Raw genomic sequence first — 25,111 nt, 5'->3', positions numbered from 1 at the left:
CATCACTGGTCCATTCACCTACACATCCACCAATGTAATATACGCCATCATATGCCAGCAATGCCCCTCTGCTATGTACTTCGGCCAAACTGGACAATCTCTACGGAAAAGGATAAATGGACACAAATCAGACATTAGGAATGGCACTATACAAAAACCTGTAGGAGAGCACTTCAACCTCCCTGGCCACACTATTGCAGACCTTAAGGTGGCCATCCTGCAGCAAAGAAACTTCAGGACCAGACTTCAAAGAGAAACTGCTGAGCTTCAGTTCATCTGCAAATTTGACACCATCAGCTCAGGATTGAACAAAGAATGTGAATGGCTTGCCAACTACAGAACCAGTTTCTCCTCTCTTGGTTTTCACACCTCAACTGCTAGAACAGGGCCTCATCCTCCCTGATTGAGCTGACCTTGTTATCTCTAGCTTGCTTGCTAGCACACATATATATACCTGCCCCTGGAAATTTCCATCACATGCATCTGAAGAAGTGGGTATTCACCCACGAAAGCTCATGCTCCAAAACGTCTGTTAGTCTATAAGGTGCCACAGGATTCTTTGCTGCTTTTACAGATCCAGACTAACACTGCTACCCCTCTGATACTAATTCAGTAAGGCACTCTGGGAAGTCTCACCCAAAGTCTCTCTAAGGGCTTGGCTACACTGGAGAGTTGCAGCGCTGGTGGTGGGTTTACAGCGCTGCAACTTACTCTGTGTCCACACTTGCAAGGCACAGCCAGCGCTGCAACTCCCTGGCTGCAACGCTGGCTGTACACCTGGTCTGCTTGGGATGTAACGATTCCAGCGCTGGTGATGCAGCGCAGCTCATCAAGTGTGGCCAGCAAAAGCGCTGTTATTGGCCTCCAGGGTAATTAGGAGGTATCCCAAAATACCTTTTCAGCCACTCTGCTCATTGTTTTGCACTCCACTGCCCTGGGCTCAGGTGACCCGCCCTTTAAATGCCCCGGGAATTTTAAAAATCCCCTTCCTGTTTGGTCAGCCAGGTGTGGAGTGTAATCAATCAATCAATCAGTGACCATGCCTCCATGCGCCAAACGAGCCCCAGCATGGAGCACTGGAGAGCTGCTGGACCTCATCAGTGTTTTTGGTGAGGAAGCTGTGCAGTTACAGCTGTGCTCCAGCCGTAGGAATTATGATACCTATGGGCAGATATCAAAGTCCATGCTGGAAAGGGGCCATGAACAGGATGCGGTGCAGTGCAGGGTTAAAGTAAAGGAGCTGCAGAGTGCCTATTACAAAGCCCATGAGGGAAACCGCCGCTCAGCTGCTGCCCCCACGACCTGCCGTTTTTACAAGGAGCTGGACACGATACTTGGGGGTGACCCCACTGCCAATCCAAGGACCACGATGGACAGTTCAGAGCAGGGAGAGGAGGGGGAGAGGGAGGGGGCAGAGGAAACAGAGTGAGGGTACTGGGGTGATGGGAGACACCCCTGAGTCCCAGGAGGCATGCAGCCAGGAGCTCTTCTCAAGCCAGGAGGAAGCTAGCCAGTCGCAGCAGCTGGAACTTGTTGGTGAAGTAGAAGCAGAGGAGAGGGTTCACGATAAGCAGCTTTTATTTTAAGGATGGAAATGTTTTGTGAGAGGAGCAGGAGGTTATGGCTGCATGCATGCATGCCTAGATGTGGAATAGCCCATTGATGTGGTCTATCATGTCTCAGTAATCGGGCTCTGTAATCTCTTCAAAAGTTTCAGCCAGAGCGTGGGCAATGCGCTTGCGCAAGTTTATAGGGAGAGCCACTGTGGTCCTTGTTCCAGTCAGGCTAACGCATCCGCGCCACTGTGCCGTGAGGGGTGGGGGGACCATTGCTGCACGAAGGCAAGCTGCATAGGGGCCAGGGCAGAATCCGCATTGCTGGAGAAGACCCTCCCGCTCTTCCCAGGTAACCCGCAGCAGCGAGATATCTGGCAGGATAAAATCCTGTGGAAAAGGTAGGGATAGTGTTCAGTGCAGGTCCCCCTCTGCAGTTCTCTGATTTCCCCAATGCACAGAAACCCTAGTGCAGCTCTGACCCAAGGAGTTGCCCTTCCCAGGTGAGCCGCAGCAGCAAGATGGCTTCCAGGAGTAACTCCTGTGGCAATCACTGCAGTTTCCACCCAGCTGCTCTCTGCCTTCCCTAATGCACAGAAACCCCAGTGCAGCTCTGACCCAAGCAGTTGCCCTTCCCAGGTGAGCCGCAGCAGCGAGATGGCTTCATTAATCACTCATTCCCCATTACTCACCATGTCTTCGCTGCTGTGGCCTCTCTGTGCTATGTTTGCTATGTGTAAAGGATGGTACAAATGAGACTAAAAACTCCTTAACTGTGATTATAAACAATGCAGCCTCTGCAATAAATGTTCCTATTTCTGGTTTTTTTTCTAAGTGTCCTTGAATAGTACTAGTAATCCACCATCCCTATCACAGACTGCTGAAAAGCTACAGAACCTGAGGAGGAAACCAAGAAAAAGCAAAGAAGATTTGGTGAAAGCAGTTATGAATCAGTCTGCCAGAGAGAGTAAGAGGCTGCAGGACTGGAGAGAAAAAATTCAGCAGTGGAGGGAAACAGAAAGCAGGAGAAAGGAATTGGCTAAGAAGCAGCTGATAAGCCTCCTGGCATGCCAAACAGAGTGTATGCAGTCACTCATAGCCATGCAGGCAGAGCACTACCGTGCTGCCCCCCTCCCCGCCATCCCAAAGCTCTCTCCCTTGTGCCCCAATGTCAGCTCAAAACCCCCTTCTCCAGCATCCAGGTTCTTACCACCACCAGCTGCCCCCAACACCTGTACGTTCACCTACCAGCCCTGAGAACTACGACCCTTACTCTCTGCACTCAACCCCCATCACCATGCAGCATTTTCATCCTGAAGTGCAGCAGGCATTGCACAGCACTCTAGGCAGGACATATTCAAACCTCTGACTGTACAGTTCACCACCCTACCCCCCTGTCCATTCACTTACTGTCTTTTCAATAAATGATTTCTTGGCTTTTAAAACAGTTTTTATTATTGCAGAAAGTGAAAGATACTGTACCCCAAGGAAAAAACAGGCACTGCAAATCATTGTAACCACTGCACTTCACTCCCGTACAAGGCACCAAACATTACTGTTGGCTTTCAGCCTCAAATTGCTCCCTTAAGGCATCCCTAATCCCGAAGCGCTGTGCTGGGCCTCTCTAGTAGCCCTGCTCTCTGGTTGTGCAAATTCAGCATCCAGGCGTTGAACCTCAGAGGTCCATTCCTCACTGAATGTTTCACCCTTCCCTTCACAAACATTATGGAGGGTACAGCACGCGGATATAACCGCTGGGATGCTGCTTTCCCCCAAGTCTAGCTTCCCATAAAGACATCTCCAGCGTCCCTTTAAACAGCCGAAAGCACACTCCACAGTCATTCTGCACCGGCTCAGGCTGTAGTTGAACCGGTCCTTGCTCCTGTCAAGCTTCCCTGTATACAGTTTCATGAGCCAAGGCATTAAGGGGTAAGCAGGGTCTCCAAGGATCACAGTGGGCATTTTGATGTCCCCTACTGTGATCTTGCAGTCTGGGAAAAAAGTCCCGGCCTGCAGCTTCCTGAACAGGCCACTGTTCCGAAAGATGCGTGCATCATGCACCTTTCCGGGCCAGCTTGTGTGAATGTCAATGAAACGCCCCCGGTGATCCACAAGCGCCTGGAGAACCATAGAGAAATACCCCTTCCGATTAATGTACTTGGATGCCAGGTGGGGTGGTGCCAGAATAGGAATATGCATCCCATCTATCGCCCCTCCACGGTTAGGGAAACCCATTTGTGCAAAGCCATCCAGAATGTCCTGCACGTTCCCCAGAGTCACGGTTCTTCTTAGCAGGATGCGGTTAATGGCCCTGCAAACTTGCATCAACACTATTCCAATGGTCGCTGAAACTGGTTTGCGACCGATCGGTAGCTGTCTGGAGTTGCCAGCTTCCAGATTGCAATAGCCACCCGCTTCTCCACTGACAGGGCAGCTCTCAATCTCGTGTCCTTGCGCCACAGGGTGGGGGCGAGCTCAGCACACAGTCCCATGAAAGTGGCTTTTGTCATCCTAAAGTTCTGCAGCCACTGCTCGTCATCCCAGACTTGCAGGACGATGTGATCCCACCACTCAGTGCTTGTTTCCCGAGCCCAAAAGCGGCGTTCCACGGTGCTGAGCATGTCCGTTACTGCCACAAGCAATTTATTGTCACACGCGTCAGGTGAATCGATATCATCGTCGGACTCCTCACTGTCACTTTGGAGCTGAAGGAACAGCTCAACTGCCAAACATGATGTGCTGGCGACATTCATCACAAAGTCCTCAGCAGCTTGGGCTCCATTTCTCACAGAAATCGCACTGCAGACTCACAATGGCACCAAACTGCTGGGATGTGAAGCGATGCACCACGAGGCGTTGGGACAGGAAGCGGAATAACCCGCACCCTTCCGTCCCCTTCCCACAACCCACGGCACCAAAATGGGATGAGGTGCTCTGTGGGATAGCTGCCCACAATGCACCACTCCCAACAGCGCTGGAAATGTTGCAAATGTGGCCACACTGCAGCGCTGGTAGCTGTCAGTGTGGCCACAGTGCAGCGCTGTCCCTACACAGCTGTACGAAGACAGCTGTAACTCCCAGCGCTGCACGTCTCCAAGTGTAGCCATACTCTTAGGCTCAAGAATATACCTCTACTCCCTCTACCTGGTTTCAAGTATGCATCATAATTTTTTCACCAAAAGAAAGTTCAGTAATTGTAATGACAGTCATGAAGGGAATATAGGAATAGCTGACATTTACTTTATCTAATTAATTATTTTTAAAATGCAAATATGTATATAAAATTGTACAATTTGAAGCATTTATTTTGAAATTTACTAACGTTTTATTTAAAATAAAACATTTTAAAAAGCTCAAAAACAATGTTTCCTTTTAGGTCAAACAAAATGCTTTCGTCTACCTGAAGCAAGTCCTCCCCAAACACACAGTTTTCAGAATGGCCAAAAAAACAAGTTATTGTAGATTTTGGAGGGATTTACTGACACTTCAGAAATTAGCCTCTGACTATTCTTAAAAAACTCGCACATTTAGGTTCATGGTTGTGTAAATATGCCCATATAATTTAGTTTGAGTTTAAATCCCTTTATTTCATGCATTTGGCTCCTGCTCTGCACCTGATGCAGCACAACTACATGCCATCCATGGCTCATGGAAGATTTTGAAATATCACCTACAAAAATCTATGGATGGGAAATTTGGTAAGACCAGCAAGGAGCAGAGAGGGGAAGGGATACTGCATGCTGGAGAAATGCAAGGGTGGCTGTTATTCCAATATGGGCTATCTGCCTCCCATTAGCCAGCCAGAGTCTATCCTTAGATTCACTCTAAATTGACTGATGCAATCACACAGCATTCTCCAGATGCTTTAATTCAAATCACTTCAGTTTTGTAGAAGAGCACTCTGCTTCCACTCTCTAGTATTAAAACAGTACCCTGTTCCCCAGTAAAGAAGCAATAGCACTAAACATTTAAACAAGTAGTCCCAGCCATGCAGTTGTTATAAACTGATAAGATTCCACCATCATTGTAAAGTGACACACCTAGTATAAGACAATGGTGTACAAATACCCCTAATCAGCAGGCTCTAGTGACAAGCACACCATCCTGACCACCAGCTGCCTAAACCTTCCTGAGAAGCCTGAGGCATTCCCCTCCCGCAACAAAACCCTTCTTCCACCACTGCTTTAACTATCCCCACCCTTTACACTCCCAAAACTCCAATCACAAGAGCAATAAAAAAAAAGTTTTCTGATTTTTTCTATTTTAAACCAAAAAAAAAAATCATTCTAATTGGCAGCTCTTACTCAAAATAGACTCTACTATTATATAATCTTGGAGTCTAATGCATCATCTTTTCATCCATTAAGACATGACTGCTCCAATTTAAAAACTAAAATGTGTACGTCAGCAGGATGCTAGGGAGAAGTTAAAATTTTTCCTACCCATCTTCTGACCATAAATCCTTGTATGGCTAATGCTTACAGTATTATCTGTCCCAGAAATTTCATCATTCAGTAACTGTTCCCTGTAAAGGTGACTTGCTGCTTTTCTATAGATCACATATATCAGGGGATTATGACTCTCCCATTTCAATTTACACATCATGTCACATTTGGTTATCAACCAAGGTACATTTTTTGTCATCTGAAACAACACAAACTGGGTAAGCCATATTTAGATACTACATAGAATAGCCAAAGGGTATTGCTAAGATCACTTGGAAGATGTGTTGTTTAGCAGTGTGGCAGGGCAGGGGTAAGCCCCTGGAACGCCCTGCTAAAATGCTGGCTAAGCCCTGCTTTCTGGTAGGGAAGCCAGGTGCAGGGGCCGGGCAGCCAGCAGAGAGCCCAGCTGCAGGCCCTAAGGAAGGCCAGCTCACAGCAAAGACTTGAGCTAAGCAGAGACAGCTGGGCTGAGGAAGGGGAGGGCTATAAAAGCCCTGGAGAAATCTCAGTCAGGAGACTAGCCTGGGAGGGGATAGGAGGCTTACATGGCTGTCTCCTTACCAAAGGCAAGGGGTGTCATGGGCCAGGAGACCCTGGGAAGTGTCTGACTGGGGATAGCTGTTGTGGGGATAAGGGGGACTACACTGTTGCACTGTAAATAAAGACACAAGGGTGAAGCACTGAAGAAGGGGTGAGCACTCTTTATTTAACCAGCCAACACAGAGCACAGGTTCAAGAGGGCAAAGACCTGTGCAGACCCCGTGACAAGCAGTTACAGAAAAAGAGCTAAGAAACCTAAAGAAGACCTGAATGCTCATTCACTTGACCTCTTCCTGCCTCAGTCAATGAAGATGTGACATTATATTAACAAACAAAGGGAAAACAAGCAAGGCATTAGTGAAAAGCAGATACTAATTTAGGTTAAGCGATCACAAATTAATTAAATAAAAGGAAAGAGTCATTTTAACTGGTACCAACTAAAATATGAAGATTAAAATGCATAAAACCAACAAACATATTGTTTAGGCTTCAAGGAACCTAATCAAGAAAAAACAAACAAAAATAATCCCCCCCCTACACACACTCCTCAGGTTCAAATGGAGCAAAAACACCTGAAAAATCCAACTGCTACAAGGAGGGACAGATAAACTTCTGTCTTATTCTGTACATAATCAAATGAATATGCATAACGTTTGGTCACCACAGGGAAGGATCTCTCAGAAGATGCAGCAACCAACATACAAGGCCCCACTTTTGCAAACATTTGCACATATGCTTAACTTCACTCCCACCCGCAATCCGTTTGGGACCAATGGAACTCTGCTGATGGCTATTAAATTAAGGTTATGCCTTCATATTTTCTGGACTATAGCCTGATGTCTTCATGCAATACAAGCAGGGCCTAATCCAAAGCCACTGAAATCAATGGAAAGACGCCTACTGACTTCCGTGGGTGCTGAATCAGGGCCATAGTGGGCACCACACTCCTGTCACATTCAGGTACAGAACAAGCTCAACCAGGATCCCAAGAATCCTCACTTATGGTTTTGCATTCCTATGCCCAATCCTGCAACTTCCTCCGCTGAGGCAGATCCTGCATTTGCAAAGATGAAGTTTCAGAAACAGAAATTGTACACCTCTGTATTTTAAACATTTATCCATTTTAAATAGAGATGAGCTAAACAGAAGAGATTCATAAAATGAAACAAAACAAAAAACTTGCAGATAAAATGTTAGTTAGTGAATATAATGCTCTGTTAGTTTTGTGTGTATTTTTAATGTTTATTTTTCATTTTTGAAATAGGAAATTCCAAAATGGTTTTAATAAACATTTTAATAAAAACTGGCAATATAAAAATATGGAAAAACAAAACAAAAACAATTACTTATTTTGTTTCTTTTAAAATTAGAACTAGTCAGGAAACAGAACAACAGTTTGTGAAAAACGTAGTTTGGGGAATTTTTTTATCCCAAATCTGAATGAAAAGCCAAAAACACTACATTTTTCATTGAGCTGAAATCCTGCAATATTTCATTTAGGAAACACCAAAATGTTTTCATAGTGGGAACTTTTCAGTGTTTCTGAAATAAAATACATTCCCTGGGATCCCAGGACCCTCAGCAACCAGTCAGGAAGGCTGCCACAGAGCCATGGAACCTAGAAGCCTGTGAGCCCCAGCAGCTGTGGAGCCAAGAAGCTCTGGTTCCCCAAGAAGCTGCTGGGTGCATTGCCAAGGAGACAAGAGCCTGGAAAGCCATGGCTTCTCAGCAGCCCACTAGGTCAGGAAGCCGGGAATCCAGCCTGCCCAGGAGCCTGGGAAAACTTGCCTGGTTTCTGTTGAAAGATTTGCCTAGATCAACGCATTCCAGCAGAATGTTTCAATTTCAACCAATTTGAATATTCCTACAGAAGAGGTTGCATCAGAACATTTCCAACCAGCTCTGTTTAAAGTTTTTATTATTATTATTTATTTATTTTTATGTTTGGAAAATGTAAGCCTTTCTGTGGAAAATTCTGTTATTTAAAAATGTATTAAAAATTTGTTAGCTCTACCTATTCTGTAGACATGTAAGCACATGGGTATTTTTAAATACAAGTAAAGTAAAGTCCACTGAAGTAGGACTACTCACATGCATATGTAAGGGGACTGTTATCCCCTTACTAACATTCAGTGGGGGTGTTTAGTTGCTAGCTCCCAGCACTAAAAGGGGAGAGATTGATGGCAAATCAGGACCCTGAGACTGACAGTCCCCAGGAACAATGGCGAGAGGCCAATGTTCCAGGTCAGCCTGATTGACAGGCGGGAAGGCTAATCAAAGAGACAGAAAGCCAGGGTGGGTCCGGTCCTCCGTGTGAGCTGAAATTGCCTGGCTCAGACGGAGTGGGGCCGAGCTAAGGAGAGAGCAGGGGCCCAAGCTAAGCTGCTAGGAGCAGAGCTGCAGCCCAAAAAGCCAGAGCACAGCCCAGAGAGAGAGACCTGCCCTGGGAGTGGAGCTGCAACATCCAGAGCTAGAGGGGCCAGACAAGCAGCCCAGGAAGCAGGTGAGAGCTGAGAGAGAGTCACAGAAGCAGCCTGCAGAGCAGACCTGCCCTGGGAGCAGAGCTGTAGCAACTGGAGCCAGAGAGGCCAGAGAAGCAGCCCAGGGAGCTGAAGGCAGAGTGCAGCTGGGGCTGGAGCAGTCCGGAGCTGGGTGCAGTGAGCAGCTGGGGAAAGCAAGGGGGACCCTGGGCAGTGGGCCCAGCACAGGGAGACACCTCAGCCAAGAGGCTCTGCAGGCCAGACTTGGAGGGAGATCATAACCCTGACAGAGCAGGGGTGACACTGGGGAGAAGGGTCCTGCCACCCAGAGTCTGAAAGAATGTGTGGCCACCACCAGAGCAAGTGTCCAACCCGCAGCGTCCCTGCAGCACAGCCAGGGCCTGAGAAGGAGGCCTGGGACGTACAAGGAACAGGCTGTGAAGTGCCCTGATGTCCAGAGACACTGTTTGTGATGGTCCCTGCCACAGAGCAGGGTGATGTGTTTTCCTTTAACCTTTTCCATTTTTCCTTATTCTTTTTTAAAATTAATTGTTAATTAAATAACATGTATTTCCTTTAAATTGTATGATGTGATCAGTGGGTCAGGGAGGTGCGCAGTGCAAAGAGAGTACCCCGGAGTGGGGACACCCTAGCCCCTGTCCTAGGTGACCACAGCAGGGTTGGGGGTTGAGCCCCCCAGGAATCCTGGGCCCAGCCTTGTTGGGGTTATGAGAACTCTGCCAGACAGGAGAGTGGAAGGGGAGTCCTCAAGGGCAGGGAGGCCTCTGGGTAATGGAAGTAGGAGCGAGGACTCAGATCGTTTCACCAGCCCACTTCACCGGGGTAGTGCAGAAGCCAGGAAAGTTCCACACAATAACAGGACCATTCCCCAGCTTACACATGAAATTACTCATATGCTAAATGTTTATAGGTTCAAAGTTCAATATCAAAGCATGTGTTATCATTTGATTATGGGGAAACAAACACAAAGAAGTTAAATGATTTGTCAAAGTTCACTCAGCAAGTCTATAGCAAAGCCAGGAATAGAACCAACACCATATGATTCTAAGGCCTATGCTTTATCCATCATCCTTCAGAGGAACTGTGGACAAGAGCTAACATCCTTAATTTTGCCAACACAACAACCTCATGGTTTTGCCAGTCACTGCCATAATTATATTTCTAACTTTAGCCAAGAACATTAACTTACAGGTAAAGATTTCTCTGTCTAAACTTTATTTTGTCAAATATAGCTGCATATTCTGTCTGTTATGTACACCATGTTGCCAGCACTCACTGTTCTATCAGGAGTAGGCTCCCAGAGTCATTTGATTATGTAAAAATCTCAAATTTGATTAATAAAAAGGATGTGTGCAGTCCTTATGGCTGTGAAGAAGTGCTTGAAAATGATTGTCCTAAAGGCTCAAAATCCAGAAGTCAAATAAAAATAGACCCAACATTATTTTCTGAACACTTAAGGTCAGCAGTACTGCATACAATAGTATTGTGCGTTGTTTTAAGACTGTAATGCAGTGGTTCTCAAACTTTTGTACTGGTGACCCCTTTCACATAGCAAGCCTCTGAATGAGATCCTCCCCCTTATAAATTAAAAACACATTTTTATGTATTTAATACTATTATAAATACTGGAGGCAAAACAGGGTTTGGGGTGGAGGCTGACAGCTCACGAACCACCTGAGGGGTCCCACTCCCAACCCCTAGTTTGAGAACCCCTGCTCTAACATATGATAAAAATTCTGCATTGCCACAATGTACCTTCCTCTTTAACTTAGAACTTTAATTTAAACTTTTTTGGTATCTATTTTGCATGCATTATCCTTTTAATGAAAGTCATTCTCCATACATTTTTTAACATTAATGCCTAAACTTCCTACAAAAGGCTTGCAAAGAGCACTGCTGAGTAGGCTATCTGTACTACAAGCCTTGGTCAGAGAAGGAATGAGAGGATCTCCTTCAAATCTGCAGTCATCCATATAGGTTTCAGGAAGAATCACAGCAAGCGTGGGATCACTCACTACAATTAGGCAATCATCTGCACAATGGTCCAATGGTCCAAAAGAGATGAACAACATAATTAATTTAAATGATCTTTTTTTAAAGTTTGGGTTGTATTTCATTTTCAAACCCAGGAAGACTTAGTTGTGATCATTTGCAAAGGTGATTGATAGGAATGACTGAGAAATGCTACTATAGGTAAGATACGGAGAGGCGGTGTAATAAATCCATGACTGCAGACAATGGACAATATTACTGCAAAAACTACTACAGTCACAAACATTCGGGGGGGGGGGGGAAGCAGTACTGGAACCCTCATCCTTCACTACCAAAACAGAGGCATCTGCCATTTGAGCTAAAGGAAAACTCCCATAGTTGCTTGTACTATTAGGGCCTTCTCCTCTGTGGCTGAGCTACTAGAGAAGACAATATTGCGCGCGCACACACACACTCTCTCTCTCTCTCTCTCTCTCTCTCTCTCTCTCTCTCTCTCTCTCTAAATTACAGGAGGCCCAATTCAAATAATCACAATGCTCTGGCAATACCTCAATGAAAATTTTAATTCTGTGGAGTAAAAGGAGGTTTTTTCCCCCTCACATCAGTGATTATACTTAAATCAGTACCATAAAGGGCAAAAAAATAAAAACAAGCATTTTATGGTCTTGCCATCATTTTATTAATTACCTGCTATAAAACCAAACCGTGGTGCTCCTTTTTCACATCAGTTATTTCATGGGGTGGGGGGGGCGGCACATAGACCAAAATTTAATAAGGCTTCTAATTCTATTTTCTAGCTACGTGGGTTTTCCTGAATTTCAAAAAATACAGTTCACTGCAAAGCATGTTACAGTATCTCCATAAACCATGGGTGCACATTTCTGCTCCAAAACTAAATTCTTCAGTTGGTTAGACCAGTGTAACTTCACTGAAGTCAATGGAGTTGTTCTGGTGTAACCGGAAGAGAATTTATCCCATTATATGCAAAATATAGGCAGTTCCACAGAAGAGCAAATAGTTGAGGGAAAAGAAAAAATTATGAACATGTCTCATTTGGAACACTAGCAGTTTAGTGAATATGGTATTGGGTGTACTTTTAGACTTCTAAACCACAAAACAGCAAAATTTAACATGCTGGGAAAGGAGCTGAGATTTGCATACCTCTACATCCAGGGGTTATTATTTATAGAGAAATTGTGCAGTTATTTGGTCACCTTTTGGATTCCATCCCATTCATTGTATTTTATTTATGAATGTATGTGGATTTCTAAAATATGCGTATTCTTTCACTTCTAGCACGTGGCGTTTAAAAACATAAGCAAACCATACTAAATAAACCAAAAACATATTAGGAACTCTCCTTTGCCCTTCCACCTATCTGATTTAATAAATACAGCCCCCTTCTACGCATTTATAACTAGCCCAGTCCCTCCATGAGTGCCTGGGAAATGAGATGGACTTTGTATATAACCTGAAAGTCAACAGAGTCTGGCTCTATAGGATCAAGAGTGATGCATCAAGTACTTTAGCTGATTTCAAATGCCATAAGAATCTCCTTGAGAGTCTGTCAAGGCTCAAAATCAAATTATAAATGAGTGCCAGCACAATGGCTTGCACCAAGAAGTGAACTGGCAGTTACTGCAGCACATGAGCAAAACACTTTCCTTACAGGAAACACAGCTAAGCAAGGCTGAGCAAGCTGTCTTCTGCATTGTGCACTACCCAGAGTTTCTAAATAGTCTTTTGGGGTAGCCCCAGGCAGAGGACAGTACAGTAATCTGATCTTGATAACCACCCATGACACCTTTATTCACACCCTAAACACTACTGTAATAATCTTTGTACAAAGTATGTCCTTGTTAGGTATCATTTGAAAATCAATATTGTCCTGGGAAAGTATGGACGGCAACATTGTATATGAAGTTATAAGATTCCCCTGTGCTATTATACATGTTCCAACCCCAACAGCCCTGTCCATGCAGAAGTCAAAATCTGTCCTAAACAAAGGAATGAATGTATACTTGCCTTAATTTGCATTTACGTAGTAAACAGAGTCATCAAGCAGTGAGGGAAAACAAAGGAAGATCATACAGATGAAAAAATCAGCAGAGAATATTCTTCCACATAGACTTCTTGTCTCCTGGGTGTCAGCTGGAAATGTTTTCCAAGAGGGAGACTTGAAACTATGAAAAGGAGGACAAACAACCTCAAGGAACCCCTTTCTTTCACCCTGCCCATCGCCTTCACTGCACTTGAAGAGACAAAGGAAGCAGCTTTTGGATTCTGGGGGAGCAGTCGTGACTGAAAGAGTTTGGTCAGTAAGACTAATTGAAAGTATGTGGTCAGAAAACTTCGCTTTGAATCTAATATAGTTTAAGTTAGGCACCAGTTATCATTTTATCTTTATTTTTCTTCTAACCATTTCTGACTTTTATGCCTCATTACTTATATGCACTTAAAATCTCTCTCCTTGTAGTTAATAAACTTGTTTTATTGTTTTATTTAACCCAATGTGTTCAAGTTGAAATGTCTGGGTAACTCCATTTGGGGTAACAAGTTGTGTGCATATTATTCCTTTAAAGGAATAATGGATTTATTGTGTTTGAGCTATCCAAGAGAGAGCTGGGCAATACAGGACATACATTTTGGGGGGAAGATCCAGGGCTGAGGGTATGGTGAGAGTCAAGGACTGGCTGGCTGGCTGCAGCACACACAGAGACACAGCTGGGGGTGACTTGTATGCTGAAGGCTGTTTGTGAGTAGTCCAGGTTGGAAGCTACAGCAGCAAGGCATTGTAAAGGGCATTTGATGTTACAGGGCAAGGGTGACACAACTACTCATTAGTCTGGATTGTATCCTGGTATGTCACACCACCACCATAGTCAGGTTCACATACTAAAAAAAGGTTGAAATCTTCTAGCCAAATGCCAGTATGAAAAGTGAATTTTGGTGATGCCTGCTACCTGAATGTTCAGGAGCTTTGAGAACAAACTGCTCCAAATCAAGACAGCCAAAATAAACTCTCTTAATTCTTCTGAATGCTTCTCCCAGGCTAGAAGCATGAATCATCTCAGATGTGGGCGCCCATTACTGTGTGGCTTGTAAAAGTCAGCTATTACAATAATATGGCAAACAGAAAAACAGTAAGACATTTCTGTGGAGTTTTGACTTGCTCAGATGTAAGCATTTGCAAAGTGCAGAACTGAAATCTATAATCCTCTTGACTCATTAAACTTGGGCAGTTCAGGTAAAATTAAAACCAGAGGTCACCCATACTTTATTGTGATTTTTTGTTTTACTTAAATGTACAGTTACTTTTAGTAACTGAATTTTGCAAAACAGCCTTCTTTGCCCATCCCTACTCAGATGAAGTTAGCAGTTGGGTAGCCACTTTAAAATGTGTTTAAATCCCAAATAAACAGGTGTTTCAATATCACATAGATTTAAGGTACGTTTTCAGGAGCACAGTTTTATTTATTGTTAGTCTGGAAAGCATTAATGCCAGCCATCAAGTTGGGTCTTTGACCTACAGAAAATCACAAACATGGTTAAAAGCCAGTGGGTGTGCTAAGCAACTTTCTTTCTTGCTAAATGGAAGGTGATTAAACTCCTTTATGTACAGAGATCACTGGAAACAATGGAAGCCACCTCCCAAGTCAATGGACCATATGGCAAGAACTGAACAGAAGTTTAGCATGTGGGCTTCCTCACTGCAAATGCAGGGGCTAGAGGATTGTTTGGCAAGTCTTAGACACATGTTAAGGAAAGAAAGGCAGGAGAAAAGTGAATAGGCAGCAAGCGAAGCAGTCATGAGTAGGGCCCTACCAAATTCACGGCCATGAAAAATGCATCAGACTGTGAAATCTGGTCTCCTCCCAGTGAAATCTGGTCTTTTGTATGCTTTTTACCCTATACTATACAGATTTCATGGTGCAGAACAGCGTTTCTCAAACTGGGGATTCTGACTTAAAAAGGGATTTGCGGGGGGGGGGGGAGTCACAAGGTTATTTTAGGGGGGTTACGGTATTGCCACCCTTACTTCTGCACTGTTTTCAGAGCTGGGTGGCCAGAGAGTGGCAGCTGTTGGCTGGTCGCCCAGCTCTGAAGTCAGCATCCCGCCAGCAGCAGCACAGAAGTAAGGGTGGCAATACCATACCACACCCTTACTTCTGCGCTGCTGCTGGCAGAACCTCTGCCACTCTCCAGCCACCCAACTCTGAAGGCAGCACCACTGACAGCAGCAGCACAGAAATAAGGGTAGCAGTACCACAACCCTCCCTACAATAACCTTGTGACTCAACCACAACTCCTTTTTGGGTCAGGACCCCTACAATTACAACACCATGAAATGTCAGACTTAAATAGCTGAAATCATGAAAAGTTCAATTTTTAAAATCCTGTGACCGTGAAATTGACCAAAAAGGACCATGAAATTGTTAGGGTCCTAGTCATACGCATGGTGCCCCGAGGGAGCAGAGAGGCAGAGCTCCTCAGGGTATAGAACTGACAGGAGGGGCAGTCTTGGAAACTGAATGCAAAAACTGCTTATATTGTTTGTTTCTATTATATTCAGGTAAACACGATTTTATATCCTTTTTTTTTAAATAAACAGTCTTGAACCAAAAATATACCTGACTTACATTATCATATTTCTCCTCCTAACTGAAACAAACGTGAAAGGACCCAAATATTGGCTAAGCATTCAGGCTGAGGGACCAGCATTATTGATGCCTATTCTGTAATTACAAGTAGCAATAAAAAAAAGCAATCTCTATGTCTATTACAAATCAAGTTTTTAGAAATACCTTGGTGAAGAAAGCAACAGTTTGAAAGAAATGTATACAACCAAAATAGCTGAATACAAACTCAAGAGTAATATACCAGATTCAAATAAGAATTGAAAGTGCTGTCAGTAAAGTAGGAATTTTACAGAAAAACTTAAAGTCGTGAGCCAAACATGAGTTATTCCCTACTTAAAGGTCCATTCACTCAAGATGATAGAAAAAAATTTTCAATAGCTGATTAGTCACATACAGACCTCTGACCTTTTAAAGGTAAATAATTTGATCAACATATCCCCATTTTCTACTGGAAGTTTTACCATGAAAAATAATAGATTTTAAATTTAATTCAAATTCAATTAATATTTTAGGTGAACAAGTTTCCCCTATCACTTTGCTTCTGAGCTATTCATTGTGACAACTGCATTTGAGTATTCACTTCCCATGATTCAATATCTGAGTTCTGTGATCAGTCACTTAAATCACATAGTATTGTCCCTTCTATCTGAATCTTTGAATTCTGTGACATTATACTAGGTAGAAATTTGGTCCGGTATTCTATATTTAATATTTTTGGAAGTGCATGATAAGCTGTCAGAGGAGAAAAGGAGACTTTTGCCAAAAAGAATACATTACATACTAATTCCCCCTTTTCTTTCAAAAATTCACTTAAATAAAACCACACAATTTTAAAGTAACAAGGTATCATCTGTTTACTGCTGTTTGGGTTGTAAGTGTAGGGTACTTTAACCAAAGTGAAAAAATAATAGGTCTAGGTTAATGTCAATTTATAAAGAACAAAAACTAAATTCCTGTCAAATTATCCATTCCATCTTTGTTTAAATGTTTTCTCTCATTACCACTCATTGACTGACAGGGTCTAACTCAGGGGTGAGCAAACTACAGCCTGAGGTCTGCATCTGGCCCTCCAGATGTTTTAATCTGGTCCTCGAGCTCCCGCCAGGTAGTAGGGTTGGGGGCTTGCTCCGATTCCCGCATGCTATGGCTCAATGTGGCTCCCGGAAGCAGTAGCATGTCCCCCCTCTGGCTCTTATGTGTAGGAGCAGCCGGGGGCTCTGCACGCTGGCCCCACCCCAAGTGCCGCCCTCACAGCTCCCATTGGCCAGCAACCACAGCCAACGGGAGTTGTAGGGGCAGCCCCTGCGGACAGGGAAGTGTGGAGAGCTGCCTGGCCGCGCCTCTGCATAGGAGCCGGAGAGGGGACATGCCACTGCTTCTGGGAGCTGCTTGAGATAAGCGCTGCCTGGAGCCTGCACCCCAGCCTCCTCCCGCACCTCAACCCCCTGCTCCAGCCCTGATCTCACTTCCACCCTCTGAACCCCTCAGTCTCAGCTTGAAGCACCCATCTGCACCGCCAACCTCTCATCCCCAGTGCCACCCAACAGCCTGTACTCCCAGCCCAGAGCCCCCTCCCACACCCTGAACTCCTCATTTCTGGCCCCACCCCAGAACTCACACTCCCAGCCGGAGCCCTCCTGCACCCCAACCCCCAATTTCATGAGCATTCATGGTCTGCCATACAATTTTCATACCCAGATGTGATCCTCGGGCCAGAAAGTTTGCCCACCCTTTGTCTAACTACTAACGTGGGCTGACATTAACTATGCTCCTGTGACTGGGTGTGCTGAGTCGGGAGCTGACTCAGCATCCTGTCACTCAAATCCCCTCCAATATAGGTTAATTGGGACCTAACTGGAAGGTCAATCAACACAACAGAGCTACTGCTCAGGAGCTAATTAGAGAGGGAAAGAAATCCCAGCAGCTGTGAGCATAAAAACTGAGAGGAAGGAAGCCCTGGGAAAGGGAAGAGCTGGCGGAAGGCCAAGTTGGCTATTCAAGCCCCATTTTGTTCCCCAGAAAAAAGTGGGGGAGTTTGCTTAGGTTAGCTTGTAAATATATGTAAATAGTACTACAGGTGGCAGCCTACTGGAACAACAAAATACAACATGGTGGTGGTGAAGGAGACCTAAAGTATTGTCGCCTGTACTTAATCTTTAAGGACTCTCAGAAGACACCCCATGACAGCTAGTCAGAATTTATATAAACTATACTGCAGGCTGCAGCTGTGTTCCTTCATAATGGTTCATGGTTAAAGGGAAATCTTCAACACTACACACATTACTGTCTCAAAATTGCTGAATGTGGCTATTAGCAGCTGGAGACTAAATTATGTAAAAATGGACAAAGAAAAGAGAGCATGTGAACCTGTGTGAAAAATATCAAATAAAAATCCTTTTATAGTTGCAGTCTATTCATCTTAGAGTTCTGGGGATATCCCAAACAATTCCAACCTCTCTTTTGTAGCTTAGGTTATAAAAGAATCTCAGTGGGATCAGTGTTATTATACAAGCTTGTTTGTCTATTACTCTGTTTTCCTGAGCGCATTCTGCTGGCAGTTTATTAAAATAAGGAATCACTTATGGCCCTTCTGGTGATTTTGGCCTCGTATTCACCATTCTTATCCAAATATGTAGTATTTCAGATTTTTCTAAATCACATTTAAAATCCCACATCAACCCAAATGCAAAAAGGATCAAATCCTTTAATTTGTATACAGAGAAACAGGTTTTAATTTTGTGTCATCAACAAAATTAATAATTGTTCTCTCTCATGCATGTGCATGCACGCTCATAATGCAGTGTAAATAAATACCAGCAAAGGTCTGAACACTCCGGGGACCATACCACTAATGTTCTTTCAAGCACAGCTCATCTTACACTTAAACTATCTTTGTTTCCTTTTAAGCTGTTATCATATCCTAATGCACAGTCTATAATCTGTAGCTGAGATAATCATGCAGAACACTGTCAAAGACTTCACTAAATTTAAAATAGCAATATGCTATTAGAGGAAATGAAAGCAAGTATGAAAATCCATGAGGAACTTTACAAAATTTGTCAAAAAAATGCATAGAATGGGAAGGGAAATATTTTTCATTGGATGAATTTCATTCTTGTATTCATCAATACTTATGGTGACAATTTCTGATTTATTCCACATTGTTAACACCTCTGAACATTTTCAAGGTCATTGAGACCTTTTTAAAAAAAGTAAAATGTTTGTTTTTTAAAAACCAATATGAATAACTTGTTTTGGATTCTTTTTCTGTCTTCCTAGTGGTGCTCAGATATGAAGGCGATAGGCATGGTAGACATTCCCAGAGAATGGACTGCTTATAACCCAACAAACACAAAAATTGTCAATCCAAAAACATTTCTGAGTTTTCAATAGTGGAATCAAGGAAGAAGTAACGTGGCAGCCCAAGAGAGAGCTTGTTTGCTCTGTGGATTCTCAGTGGCTGCCAGCTGTAAACTAGATGGAGCATCTACTCGATTATCTTTGCTTTGGACTCCTTTCTCTGTTTGTTGTTAGGTGTTTTTGGTTGGTTGGTTGGGGTTTTTTTTGTTTGTTTTTGTTTTTTGGTGGGGAGAAATATTGTTTGTGCCAGTTTATTGGCCAACAGAGATGATACAAAACATTTGCCTTTTGGAAAAGAAACCTTTCTGAGTACAAACGTTATGTCCCTATATTGGATTTGAGATCTCACGTCTATTATATTGATTTAAAATATTGTTTGCTCATAAATTGGAAATTAGTACTTTTACAAATCATTTGTGGCACCATGATTTGTAGTATATCATTAACTTCTTTTGATCTGAACCAAATTAATGTCATTGAAAACAATTCACAGAAATATCCCTCTAGAAAACATGGCAGAGGTAAAAGCAAAGGTTTATGGGAGGCCTGCAAAAGTTTCTAAATCACTTGCCGTAGCTAAACTGAGTACAAGAGTACAGTGTATTGTTAACATTTTAATAATAACTACACTGTAATACAGTATCACCTACCATGTCATTCTAGGAGGCAAAAATAAGCAGATTTCACAAAGAAAATGTAGGGACTGAGTCCAACTGGTACTGAGCATCAGCAGCTCTCATCAACCTGCATGGGATTTCTGTTTTCCAACCATCCCCCTGGCTTAAACAAGAGTTTTATACTGTACTCTACACGTCTCAGGGCCAGGCCTTTAACACAAACTGATCTGCTTGCTGGATATTATGGACAAACTTGGTATTTATTTTTTTTAAAGGAGCAGAAGAATCTAGTGCACTGAAAAGGGTACAGCTGATAAACATAGGAGATGGAAAGAGCACTATAATATCCTACAGCATTCATTTCACAAAAATATTCTTTAGTCCCAAAACCTTTTTCAGGTTTCTTACTGAACAGAAGTCGTAACAGTCAGTAGTTATATTTTACTGTTACTTTTGGCAGTTCCCCACACTTAAAAAATAAACAACAAAAAAACCAAAACAAGCATGGTCTGCAATTTCAAAAATGGATATAGGCAAGAAACTAAATGACTGATTTGTAATTATTTATGCAGAAACCCTTCCCAAACACATTTTCCTGGCTATGGTAATATTTCCTGGCATGCCAAATACAAGGGAATGCCATTCATTCCTGGAACTCTGGAAAGGTAACTTCTGTCAAGTTGGTCGATAGCGTGAGATCATTCCCCAAAGTATTACTTTTGGAAGTGGGTAGGTAAGAAGGAACTAACTCAAGATTGTGGCAATCACCATTTTTAAACCAGGTCAGTAATCAAAATATTCAACCTACACAGAAGCCTTCAGATACTTGTATTCCAAAGACCTGTTAGATTGGAAATGCTTTCCATTTTCACTGTCATAAGATGGAAAATGTAACACATAGTCAAAGTTAAAACGTTCAGGATTAACACAAGGGTTTAGCTGCGCAGGTCCTATTAATTTTTATGGGCATCAAACCACAGTGAGCATCTAAATTGCATCTGGAAGCGAGTCTCCCAGCCTGGGTCGACAGACTTGGATTGCCTGGGGTCATGCTAGCATGATAAAAATATCTGTATAGACAATGTGGCTCAGGCTCTCAAGCCTGGGGACTGATGCGGTGGACTTGAGAGCCCAAGTTCCAGCCCAAGCTACAATGTCTACACAGCTATTTTTGGCATGCTAACATGAGCCCTACCAATGCAAGTCTGTCAACCTAAGCCGAGAGGCTCGCTCCCAGATGCTATGTAGACATACCCGAAATTGTTTGGAACAAATGGGGGACAGTATAAAGAAATAGTTTTACAAGACAGGATTCCAACTGACCCCTGAATTTTACAACAGGGTCTCATTCCGAGCCCCTGCTCACACACAGACTCTTCTGCCATATATACTCTACACTTCTCTATATAGAGAGAAACTGATAACACCAGTATGTCTTCTTCATACAAACAGGCACATCAACTAGTCCTTATGTGTAAATAATCTGAATGGGCAATAAAGATGCCTTTTTCCGAGTCATAGATTTCATGATTCCCTATGCCCAGTTTATCTAGAGCTCTTTAAAGAGTTCTAATTCTTCATTTTTAAAGGAATAGAATGTTAGTGAATGGATATATAAATATGTCTTACCTCCTCCCACTGGTGTATGTATCGAATTAATCTCGAAAGACGTAATAAACGTAACAGGCTGAGGATTTTTGTAAATCTCACAATGCGAAGTGCTCTAGCTGTCTTGTAAACCTCTGAATCCATCCCTTTTTCTACAATGAGAAAAATATAATCCACTGGTATTGATGAGATGAAGTCAACCACAAACCAGCTTTTTAAGTAATTCATTTTGATGATCTTAGGGTCCAATATTATTTCAGAGCTGTCTTCATTGACAATCCCAGTTCTAAAATTCATGATCAAGTCCAACAGAAAAACAGTGTCTGATGCCACATTGAAAATAATCCATGGTGTTGTTGTTTGTTCTGTAAAGAATGTGATTCCAACTGGTATGATGACAAGATTTCCAACCATCATTATAAGCATTATTAAGTCCCAGTAAAACCTACAAGAAATAAAAACAAAAAACAGAATTATTGATGCAGTTATAAAATAAAAAACAACAATTTAATATTGAATATCTATATTGTAAGCCCTTTGGGACCAGGTTCTTGTCTTTGCATCTGTCTTTAAAGAACCTGGCACACTGTAGGCAATATGCAAATCAGTGGCAGTTTGCCTAAGAGAGGACTACATGATGAGACCCATATACAATATTATCTCTTCTGTGTACTTTATTTATTCTATTAAGGCTATGAGAGTTCTTTCTTTTAAGCCATTTGAAACATGCACAATCACTGTAAAGCCTAATAATTATATAAAAATTACACAATCTGCCTACTAGTGATTGGCATCTGGGATAAATGCAGGATTGTGACAAGGCATTAGTTTATTCCCTCCATGGCATATCTAAAAGGTGAATATGTGATTCAGTAGATTTCCCCAGACTTCCTGTCAAAACCTATCAGTATGTTTACATAAAAAGTACTGATGCCTGGTGTCAATCATAACTGCTTTAGCAAGCTAATTAAGTTATTTCTTGCCTTCCATCCAAATGGAAACCCAAAATCTAGAAGATAACACACTAAGTATACTCATGCCATGACTGCACTAGAAAAAAAACAGTAAACCTAGAAAAAAATAAGACCCAAACAACAACATCCAAATCTTCACCCATTTTTTCCAACCTGAACAAAACTATCTTTTGTGAAGTACTAAAATGTTTGGACAGTAGAGCTGGGAAAAATACTTTTGGAAAGTAATGTATTCCAGCATTGGTTAACCAGAAACCATTAATGAATTTATGTGGAGTTCACCTAATATTTTCAGCCAAACTGAAAAGTTTTGGAAATGACAAAATGGAACATTTTGTTTTGATCCAACTTGAAAATTTTCCTTTCAATTTTGGGCATTTTGATGAAAAAGCAAAGTAAGATGATAATCACAAAATGGCCTGGGGACAGAGAAAAGAAGGAAACCTCCCTTATAATTTTTATCGTGGTGGTTAGGGAACAGAGGACACTGGGATATTCTGACATTGATCATTCTCAATCTCTCCTGTTGAAGCTGTCCCACTTTGTCTAACTAAGTAGTCATAAGAGCAGAGACTTGGGCCTCCCACATGCTAAGTGAATGTACTGATCACTAGGCTATATAGATTCATTCTCACTCTCTTCCCCGGCTCAATGACTACGAATTGCCACTATGAATGACAAAAGTCATTGGAACAGCTTCAACGGGAGAGATCAAGAAAGACCAATACCTAAACATCCAATAGCCAGTAGTTAGATCATTCATCTGGGAGGTGGGAAACCCATTTTCAAATCACTTCTCTGGCAGAGATGGTAGTTGACCCAGGGGCTCCCACATCTGGGGTGAGTTCCCCAGCTAGCAGGCTGAAAGTTCTAATAGTTAGCCTCCTCCATTTTGTGAATCTAAGCCTTTTTTGATTTTGTCAAAATGTCCAAAGTCTAAATGAAAAATGTTGAGTTGGGTCAAAACAAGATGTTTTGTTTCAATTCAACTTGAAGTTTTTTTTATCTTTTGATCTGCTGAAAATTTCTAAACATTTTTGGTTCACCCTTAAATGAAATGTTATGATTTCTCAGAATTGACAGTAAACTGAAAAATCAATTATTCACCCAGCTGTACTGAATAGTTTTAGGTGCTCCCATGTCAGAATCCCACTAGTTCCATCTTCTAGATACCTGGTGAGTAGCATATTACTCCATACTGCAACAGAAAGACCCAGAAAGGCTCTGCTGGCCAGTCTACCGCCAATGTTTCTTGACCTTTAACATTTTGAGGCTGAGAATTATCCCTGATTGTGGTGTATCAGTCTCAAATCCCGAATGTTTACTGCAGAAATGGGAGTCAGGCCGGTAACCTACCATACAGAACATGCGTCCATTGGGATTGGGATTGGGATGGAAGGGCTTCAGGCTGGGACTTTAAAGCTGTGACTTTCCTACAAGACCCAACTCAAGGGAAGGTAGGCTTTGTGTCAAAGAGGACAGAAACTGGAAAGGAATAGTTCCACATATTAAGGAACATAAGAACAGCCCTACTGGGTCAGATCAATGGCCCACCTAACCCAATATCCCGGCTATGACAATGGCCAATGCAAGATGCTCCAGAGGGAATGAACATAAGAGGACAATTTTGAGAAATCCATCCCCTGTCGTCCAGTACCAGCTTGTGGCAGTGGGATTGTAGGGACAAGTGGAGCATGGGGATGTGGGACCTATCTTCCAAGAACTTATCTAATTCTTTCTTTGAACCTAGCTATACTTTTGGCCTTCACAACATACCATGGCAACAAGTAAAACAGGTTGACTATGTGTTGTGTGAAGAAATACTTCCTTTTCTTTATTTTAAATTTGCTGCCTATTAATTTGGATACATTATATAGGGGCAGAAGATAAATGAACTAACTAATTATACAACGGACTAAAAACAACTAGAAAATGCACTATAGGGCAACCAGAAAGATTCCATATGCTAAAAATCTTTGCTCCAACAAAAGTCAAAAGAGATTAGTCTTTATTATCAAAGTATCTTTAAAATGAAATTCAAAAACTCACACAGAACAGACTCTTGCAAGTAATTTCCTATCTATTTCATGCACTCTTATTTCTTTCTGGTGCATTTGAAGCCTTGCTATAAACAAAGCATGAAAGCAAAACTTACAAAATTTTCCCATTTTTTCCAGACAAACTATGGCTCCAATTTGATTAACACCTTGATAACACTGCTGGCCAGGTGCACATTCATTGGAGTAAATGCCTAACAGTCCATTATCAAGACTAATACAAAGGATCTTGGTTTATACCACAGTAGGGTTGTTGGACATGCTAGAACTGCCGCATAGATGAGAAAGCTGTTCTGCTTTCACATACAATAGTGCTATAGCCCATGATTACCATCCCTGCAATCACTTCTACAAAATTATCTCCAAAAGTGATTTAACTGCTTTGAGAGCATTTATGAACTTCACCAAGAAATCCTGAATAATCACATAGCATAAGCACATTTATCTATGGTTCACTTCTAAACAAGCCATTGCTTGACTTCTAATTGACCTGGAAGTTTAAGTGCCACAGGAAGTAGTTATATAACTAAGACTAACCAAGCCAAACAAAACCCAGAATGCCGAATGGAGAAATTTCATCCCAGAACAATCTAATGTATAAATGGATTAATTATACATGGTGATTATGCAGACCACTATGCTCTTCCTTGCACTGAATGTCAGCAAAAATTTATATCAAAATCAGAGTTCATGGAACAAAATAAGATAAAAAAAAATCTAGACTATAGGATTGTATCAAAGTTCTGAATATTTTTTATTCCACAAAATATAATGTAATCTGATTAGTTATTAAAATGGATGACTATCTCATTTTGAAAGTATTC

The 25,111-nt window shown here is 42.3% G+C and overlaps 1 protein-coding gene across 1 annotated transcript in view; it reads right to left on the bottom strand.

The window, feature by feature from the left end:
• Positions 1–25,111, bottom strand: part of HCN1 (hyperpolarization activated cyclic nucleotide gated potassium channel 1) — a 302,768-nt gene that overhangs the window by 252,374 nt on the left and 25,283 nt on the right. Inside the window, exon 2 of the mRNA XM_030567585.1 lies at positions 21,278–21,701. Within this exon, the coding sequence (XP_030423445.1) occupies positions 21,278–21,701 (424 nt within the window). The remainder of the gene's footprint in view (positions 1–21,277; positions 21,702–25,111) is intronic.

The sequence above is a fragment of the Gopherus evgoodei genome, chromosome 6, assembly GCF_007399415.2.
Source record: "Gopherus evgoodei ecotype Sinaloan lineage chromosome 6, rGopEvg1_v1.p, whole genome shotgun sequence".
Taxonomy (NCBI): Eukaryota; Metazoa; Chordata; order Testudines; family Testudinidae; genus Gopherus; species Gopherus evgoodei.
The sequence above is the reverse complement of the archived record's forward strand: the minus strand, read 5'-3'. Positions and strand labels throughout refer to the sequence as shown.